The sequence below is a fragment of the Chinchilla lanigera genome, unplaced genomic scaffold (assembly GCF_000276665.1).
Source record: "Chinchilla lanigera isolate Chin_1 unplaced genomic scaffold, ChiLan1.0 scaffold00154, whole genome shotgun sequence".
Lineage (NCBI taxonomy): Eukaryota > Metazoa > Chordata > Mammalia > Rodentia > Chinchillidae > Chinchilla > Chinchilla lanigera.
Genome location: NW_004955555.1, coordinates 1,353,350 through 1,361,631, shown reverse-complemented (window position 1 = coordinate 1,361,631; position 8,282 = coordinate 1,353,350). Strand labels below are relative to the sequence as shown.

Sequence of the window (8,282 nt, the reverse complement as noted above, 5' to 3'; positions counted from 1 at the left end):
CCTGTGCTGCCCTGTGACAGCATAGACCAGTGGACCTTAGCTCCACCAGGGAGCAGATTTCCTCCAGGTCCTGGACGCTAACCACAGGAGACGTTGGTATAATGAACTGAATGATCGGGAAAGGAACAGGGTTGGAGGGTGGGTTGGGGTAGGAACAGAGGGAGAAAGAAAAGATTGAATTGCAGCCTCAGTGGTCTCTTATCTTGTCTCTCTGTCTGTTGGTCCAGGGGTGGGACAGGAAGTACAGACGGAGAATGTGACCGTGGCGGAGGGTGGGGTGGCTGAGATCACCTGCCGTCTACACCAATATGATGGATCCATAGTTGTCATCCAGAACCCAGCACGGCAGACCCTCTTCTTCAATGGCACCCGTGGTGAGTGCGGGGGCCTGGGCTCCTGTGTCTTGAAAGGTGGCAGATATCTGGTGGAAGGAAAGGACTAGAGGCTGGGCGGTTGATACAGCTCAGCGGCACAAGTGCCTGCCTGGAAAGTGCAAGGTCCTGAATTCTATTCCCGGTACAAAAAGAAAAAAAAACAGGACTAGAGGCTGGAAATGCTCGTCCTAAGATAGAAGGGCCTGAATAATTCTGGGTGCCCACAGTGTAAATGGCTGGACACTTCAGACTCAGGTACAGTTGGAGAAAAGAGGCAGGGGGTGAGACTCTGGACTCCTGGAGGGAAGGTGGGTGTCTTGAGGCCAGAGCTCCCCAACTTCACACCTTCCCCTTCTCTAGCACTGAAAGATGAGCGATTCCAGCTCGAGGAGTTTTCCCCGCGCCGGGTGCGGATCCGGCTCTCAGACGCCCGCCTGGAGGACGAGGGGGGCTACTTCTGCCAGCTCTACACAGAGGACACCCACCACCAGATTGCCACGCTCACTGTACTGGGTATCAGCCTCAGCTCCTTAGACCCGTGCCCTGCTTCGCGCTTATCCTCAGACCTTCTGACTCGGGCTGTTTTTAACTTCCTGTCCCGCTCCAGTAAATAGGGCTGGCCTTTCTGACTCTGATCTCTGCGTTTGACCCCTGCCACCTTCCCTTTGGTCCCTAGCATCCCGCATCCTAGTTGCTTTGAGCTCACGTTGGGGCTTCTCTTAACCCCCTGCCCCTCTTGCCCCGCGGCAGTGGCCCCGGAGAATCCTGTGGTGGAGGTCCGAGAGCAGGCGGTGGAGGGCGGCGAGGTGGAGCTCAGCTGCCTAGTTCCGCGGTCGCGCCCCGCAGCTGTCCTGCGCTGGTACAGAGACCGCAAGGAGCTGAAAGGTACCCAGGGGTGGAGGTCAGCGAGGGGCGGGGCTTGAGAGGAGGCGGGGCCTAGGGAGGAGCCTCATTTATGTATGTGAGCGAGGCGGACAGGGACTGTCAATATGCACCTAGTGAATGAATCGATGGATTGAAAGAGAAAGGGGCTTTGGGAAGAGGCACTGGAGTTTGGTTCGGGGGCGTGGTTTGGTTAAGAAGGGGCGGGCCTTGGCAAATACCCTTCTCTGATTTGCTGACGGAATGGGCAAGGCCGGAATCCCATCCTGACACTGTCCCGTGATAGGGGTGAGCAGCGGCCAGGAAAATGGCAAGGTCTGGAGCGTGGCGAGCACAGTGCGGTTCCGCGTGGACCGCAAGGACGATGGTGGGATCGTCATCTGCGAGGCCCAGAACCAGGCTCTGCCCTCCGGGCACAGCAAGCAGACGCAGTACGTGCTGGACGTGCAGTGTAAGTGTCCATGGGCAGGGTCCTGGGGTCCCTCGCCAGCAGTGCGGCCGGGGAGGCTCCTACCCCCTCGTGATCGTCGTTCTTTTCTCTGCCCAGATTCCCCCACGGCCCGGATCCATGCTTCCCAAGCAGTAGTGAGGGAGGGTGACACGCTGGTGCTGACATGCGCTGTCACGGGGAACCCCAGGTGAGCTCTGGGGCCCAGACTTCTGGGGCCTGAGGGTGGGCAGTTCCCTGGGGCCTTGCACTCCTGCATTTGAGGAAGGAGCTCTGGAACCTCGACTTCTGGATTCTCAGAGCAGAAGGGCCTGGGAGGGCATGGGTTCCTGAGACTCTGGTGACTGATAGAAGCTGGGCCCGGGATGTTGGTTTTCCAGGAAGGACAAGGCCAATAGAGAGCCTCTTTGGAGGTTCGTGCGGGGTGAGAGTTGCACGTCCAGATCCCCGAGAAGTCAGATTTGGGTGCGGGCACTTGGATTCCTAATTTACGCTACACCTAACCCCTGCCCAGGCCAAACCAGATCCGCTGGAACCGCGGGAATGAGTCTTTGCCAGAGAGGGCCGAGGCGGTGGGGGAGACGCTCACGCTACCAGGCCTGGTATCAGCGGATAATGGCACCTACACCTGCGAGGCATCGAACAAGCACGGCCACGCGAGGGCGCTCTACGTGCTCGTGGTCTATGGTAAGGAGAGGCTGCGGGAGGCCTGGAGGCTGGGCCCACGATAGGAGCAGCGGGGCGCTGGGCACTTAGGGGTGGGACTTGTGGAAAACACTGACTAGGTGGGTAAACAGCCAACAGAGTTATTACAGTTCTGGGGGTAGCTGGGTGTGGTGGCGCACGCCTGTAATCCCAGCAGTCGGGAGTCTGAGGCAGGAGGATCGCTGCGAGTTCAAAACAAGCCTGGGCTACAAAGTGAGCTCAAGGCCAGCCTGAACCACATAGTGAGATCCGGTCTCAATAAGACAAAAACAAACAAACAAACAAACAAACAAACAATTCTGGGGGAAGTCTGGCCATGTGGGTTCAAATTTGGCTCTGCCTCGTCCTATTGCAGGTAACTTAATCTGCACCTTTGTTTCCTCGTTGGTAAAGTGGAAATAAGACAACAGTCCCCACATCCTAGGGTTGTGAAAATTTTAACAGCTAAATATAGCCTGGTGCAGTGCTGCACGCCAGTGATTCCAGCGACTCGGAAGGCTGAGGCAAGATGATTGAAAGTCTGAGACCAGCCTGCCTGGGCATTTAGCGAGACCCTGTCTCAAAATAAAAAATGAAAAAGGGCTGGGAATATAGCTCAGAGTAGAGCACTTGTCTAGCAGGTGCGAGGCTCTGTGTTCACTTCTTACAGGTGCAAAAATAAAAGCAGCTAAATAAGTAAAGGGGTCGGAATGGACCATCACGCATAGTTAAGTGTTATGTTGTTAGCTCTTCTTACACTGGGGCGGGACTTTTGGAAGTGGTTGGGCTACACCATGAAATACCTGGAGCGTTTTAGACAAGGTGGAAAAGGCCTCGGACCTGTTTCTTGATCTTTTTGTGTCTTTGTCCAGTGCAGGGGGGAAAACTGAGTCAAAAGAAAAGGGATGTCCTGTTTCTGTCCTCTGGGAGGGGGAGGGGGAAGGAAGCAGGGCAGGCATTGGAGGTGGGACCAGGAAGTGTACAAATCAAGTATTCCTTGAGGAAGTGGAGGAGCTGGAAGGAGGGAGCCACGGGAAGGAACTACAGGGGGGCAGTAATTCTGAGGGACAGGGCGCATAAAAGGGCGAGGTTAGATGCACTGTGCAGAGTGGCCTAAGAAAATGGCAAGGGTGGGCCCGGACGGGACAACCCCCTGATGACCTCGTTCTGCTCCCTGTCCCTCTGGCAGACCCCGGTGCGGTGGTAGAGGCTCAGACGTCAGTTCCCTACGCCATCGTGGGCGGCATCCTGGCGCTACTGGTGTTCCTGATTATTTGTGTGCTAGTGGGCATGGTCTGGTGCTCTGTACGACAGAAGGGTGAGTAGGGGCGGGGCCTGAACTCAGCGATGGATCTGATTGGTTGTGAGACTCTACTGGGCCGGTTTACAGCAAGACTGGGAGGGCGGACGAGACCAGGAAAATAAAGGGGCGGAGTCTAGACCCGGGATTAGAAATCCAGAGCTAGGGCGGGGATTCCGAATGGGACAGGGTTTTTGGCCCAGGGCTTTGAAAGTGGTGAAGCTTAGGGGCTGGGGATTTAGCTCAGTGGCACAGTGCCTGCCTGGCAAGTGCAAGGTCATGAGTTCAATTCCTGGTACTGGAAAAAACAAAACAAAACAAAAAAAAATGGTGAACCTTTTAAACTGAAAAATTAAGGTCGGGGATTTGTATAAAACGGCATATCTTCCTCATTAATGGATTGAGGGTGGAGCAGGGGAATACCACCAAGAAAACGTCAAGAAGAAAAGGATGCACTGTTCCGGTCCCCTGCGGGATGGAGGACGGGGGAGGCAGGACAGATAGCGAGGGTGGGAACCGGCAGTGCACAAACCGAAAGGGATGCGGATGATCTGTCCGTAAACTTTTGCAGTCTTACTAATCCTGCTTTTACCTCTTTCTCTGCCACTGCTTTGTTGTTCCCTGGCCCTGTGTCCTGTTTCTCCCTCTTCCTTCTCCTGACACCTGTCTTGTCTGTCTCCCTCTTCCCATGTATTTCTTCAACTCCTCCATCCACATACGTGCTCCCCGCTGCCGCCGGCGTCTGTCACCCCTCAGGCTCCTATCTGACCCACGAGGCCAGTGGCTTGGATGAACAGGGAGAAGCAAGAGAAGCCTTCCTGAATGGCAGTGATGGACACAAGAGGAAAGAAGAATTCTTCATCTGACCCTACCCCCACCCCAGGCCTGGGCCTGGGCTGGGGTCCCCCCACTGCCAGCTGCAAGGAACCAGCAAAGACATTTACCAGAGTCTGGGATGGTGGGCTTCTCCCCCCACCACTAACACCTCAGACACTTGGGCAGGGACGGGGGTGTTGGATGCCTGGATCTCTGCCAGGGCCACAACTGAGGGGCCCAGAGGTCTGGGTCCCCCAGAGGACAGGGGCTCAAGGTCCAGAACCCGCCCCCCCAAGTCCAGGTAGGACAGTAGGGATTGGGTTTGGGGAAGATAACTGGGGGAAGGCCAGGGCCCCTAGACTATAGAACCAGGTCTTGTGGGGAGGGGGTCAGATTCTGGGAAGGGTGGGTGGGCAGGGAAGGGGAACAGAGATTTCTTTGGGGGTCCCAGACCCCATGCCAGCCATTGTAAGAGTTCCACAGAGCTCTGGGCACCTCTTTGCAAAGCCATGTTTGCACGGTGGGGGGAGGGGTGTGGGGGGTATGGAAATAGGGATTCTGTGTCTTTGTGTCATAACTGATGGGGGCAGTGAGGGAGACAGCCCCACCCCTTATCTCCCATCCCCCTTCTCCAGGTTTCTGGGCTTCCCTCCCCTCCTCCTCCCCCACGTCTGTCCCACCCATATTTGTCTGTCCACCCACTCCTGGGGGGGCCTACCCCATCTCTCCTCCAGGCCCCCCGGGGAGGGGGAAAGGAGTATGGGGGGATGCGTGGTCTATGGTTTTATATATAATATATTAAAAAAAATCAAAAATCTGTATGAAAATATCAGATTGCACCCCTCCCCCAACTCCTGGATTTTGCCCCTTTTTTCTTGTTTAAAAAAAAACCACACACACATTTTTGTACGGGGCGGGGAGGGGAGGGGATGGGGAGGGGGTTTGGCAATCCCACTAACCACCATTAAACTGAGGAGAGAACAAGTGTCTGGGGTGGCTGTGTGTCTGTCCCTCTGCCCAGGGCTGCACAGTGCAGGGGAACTAAGGGTGTGGCAGGGTGGCACGGCTGCTGGTGGACAGTGTAGGCTGGGAAAGGTGCTGACTGCACCAAGGACCCCTCTGCCCTTCCAAGAAACCTGGCCACTTCTTCAGCCAATTAGTCACTGAGTCTTGCTTTGGTAGCTATTGAACTACCCCATGGCCTGGCTTTCCCCCACCCCAGGTCTTCAGGGCAACTTTCTCTTTTACTTTTTTTTTTTTTTTTTCCTGGAGACAGAGTGTTGCTATGCAATTCAGGCTGGCCTTGAGTTCACTTTGTAGCTCAGGCTGGCCTCGAACTTGCAACAATCCTCCTGCCTCAGCCTCCTGATTGCCGAGATTACAGGTGTGTGCCACCACGACCGGCTTGTTCTTTTCCTTTTTTTTAACATAGCACATATTTTAAAATTATTAATTGTACAGATGAATAGATTTCACTGTGACGTTCCCACTCAGGTATATATAGTGCTTTGATCATATCCTCCCTACTATCCTTCCCTTTCCTTCCCTTTCCTCTCCTTAGAGAAACTTTAAGTTACATCTCACCCTGTCCTTGCCCTGCTCAAAACCTTTCCCTACCTTCCCGTCATCTCTAGTTCGGTCAAAGCCCTTTAGTCTTGTATCCCAAACACCTCATTCATTCATCTAAGTTTTAGATCTGCAGTATCAGTCTAACTTTATAATGTTTTACAACCCTGGGTGCACACCTGTAGTCTCTACTACTCTGAGGCTGAGGCAGGGGGATTGCTTGACCTCAAGAGTTCAAGGTCAGCCTGGACAACATAATGAGACCCCCATCATTTAAAGACAAAAACACAGCTGGGTGTAGTACAGGACTGTAACCCCAGCATGTTGGGAGGCTGAGGCAAGAGCATAGCAAGTTTCAGCCCAGCCAGAGTAATGTAGTGATTAGCGAGAACTTGTTTCAAAATTTTAGTTGTGTGTGTGTGTGTGTGTGTGTGTGTGTGTATGTTTGGGTTTTTTTTGTTTTGTTTTGTTTTTGTCTTCTTGTGACTGGGTCTCACTATGCAGTTCAGGCTGGCCTTGAGCTCATTTTGTAGCCCAGGCTGGTCTCAAACTTGCAGCGATCCTCCTGCCTCAGCCTCCCACCTTCTAAGTGCTGGGATGTATGTGTGTGTTTTGTCTTTTTGAGACAGGGTCTGGCTATGTAGTTCAAATTAGCCTTACTTTGTAGCTCTAGGTGGTCTCGAACTTGCAAAGATCCTCCTGTCTCAGCCTCCCCAGCACTGGGACCATAGATGTATGCCACTACATCCAGCCTTGAAAGTTTCCAAAGGATGAGTGAGATGGCCAGGATGAGAGGACTCTTACAATGCACCTTTTTTTTTTTAGTTTTTTTCTGGTACCAGGAATCAAACTCACGACCTTGCACTTGCCAGGCAGGCGCTGTGCTGCTGAGCTAACCTACAGTGAATGAAATAGGCAGATGTTGCGTATTATAGTTTGGCACTAATCTGAAACTTGATCCTATTGAAGGCACTGGAAACCCAAAGTGAAAAAGCAACTCTATTTAACCCTCTTAAAATTTTCATGAGGAGGGCTAGGGATATGGCTCAGTGGTAGAGCTCTTGCCTTACATGCACAAGGCCCTGGGTTCAATCCCTAGCACCACAAAAAAAAAAAAAAAATTTCATGAGGAAAACAGACTATAAACAAAGTCAATTTCAGATTGTGATAAGGATTATTAAGATAAAATGCAGGCCAGGAATGGTGGTGCACACCTATAATCCCAGTACTCAGGAGGCTGAGGCAGGAGGATCACCAAGTTCCAGGCTAGCCTGAACTACATAGTGAGACTGTTTCAAAAAGCTAAAAAAGAAAAAAAAAAAAAAAAAAAAAAGGAATGAATGAAAGAAAGAAAGACAAAAGGATATTATGGAGAACTTAAAGTACACAAAGGGGCACAAAGACCCATGTACCCTTCACCCCGGTTTCAGCAACGACCAACTCAAGGCTGGTCCTGTAATCCCACTCAAATCCAGGGATGCTCTTATAATCAGGGAAAGCCTCTCACATTGACATCTGTTCCAAGCAAGGAATCATGAGCACAAGGGCAGTTATTCACAGATCAGAGGGAAAACCTTTTCAGGCAAAGGGAACCAAAGGCCTGAGTGGTAAAGAGATGGGAGTGTTTGAGGTGAAGTGGAGCTAGCCGAGTGGATACAAAGGAGGGTGGGAGAGGTCAGAAAGGGAAGCAAAGCCCGACCTCGTGATAGCCCCGGAGGCTCTAAGGAGTTTGGAAAGGTATAATGGGACTCCATTCATTGAAGAGTTTTAAGTTGCCACTTGACAAAGTCAGTTCTTCCTGGAAGACTGGAATATTTCAATAGCTCCCTCTATTTAGCACAAAGCCTGATCTCTTTAAAATTACCTGTAAGAGCCTTTCCTTTGTTCATTCAGTTGTGTGCCAGGCACACTAAGTTGCTTCCACTTCTGCGATCAGACCATGCACTTTTTTGCTTCTGGGCATTTGTCCTTGCAGTTCCGTTTGCCAGAAAGACTCCATTCTAATCGGCTCCTGTTCATACTTGGTTTAAAAATCACCATTTGTCAGGCTGGGGTAGGTGCTTCTTCTGGCACCCACAACTTTCTATGCATTTCAGGTCTGACCCTAGTAGGTAGCAGTCTAATTAGCTGTGGATCGTCTTCTTTTGCCTGGAGTGCCACATTACTGCGGAAACTGTAGTACTTGACAGCCTAGAGCCTGACACATAAGAGA

At 52.2% G+C, this 8,282-nt stretch overlaps 1 protein-coding gene across 1 annotated transcript; it reads left to right on the top strand.

The window, feature by feature from the left end:
• Positions 1 to 227: 227 nt before the first annotated feature.
• Positions 228 to 5,489, top strand: Cadm4 (cell adhesion molecule 4; the record flags this gene model as incomplete). The annotated part of the gene is given in 8 exon segments (XM_013508780.1): positions 228 to 374; positions 735 to 887; positions 1,125 to 1,259; positions 1,543 to 1,707; positions 1,804 to 1,894; positions 2,219 to 2,391; positions 3,578 to 3,706; positions 4,445 to 5,489. Coding segments are annotated over 8 exon segments (1,103 nt in total), but the record flags the coding sequence as incomplete, so codon positions are not given.
• Positions 5,490 to 8,282: the final 2,793 nt, after the last annotated feature.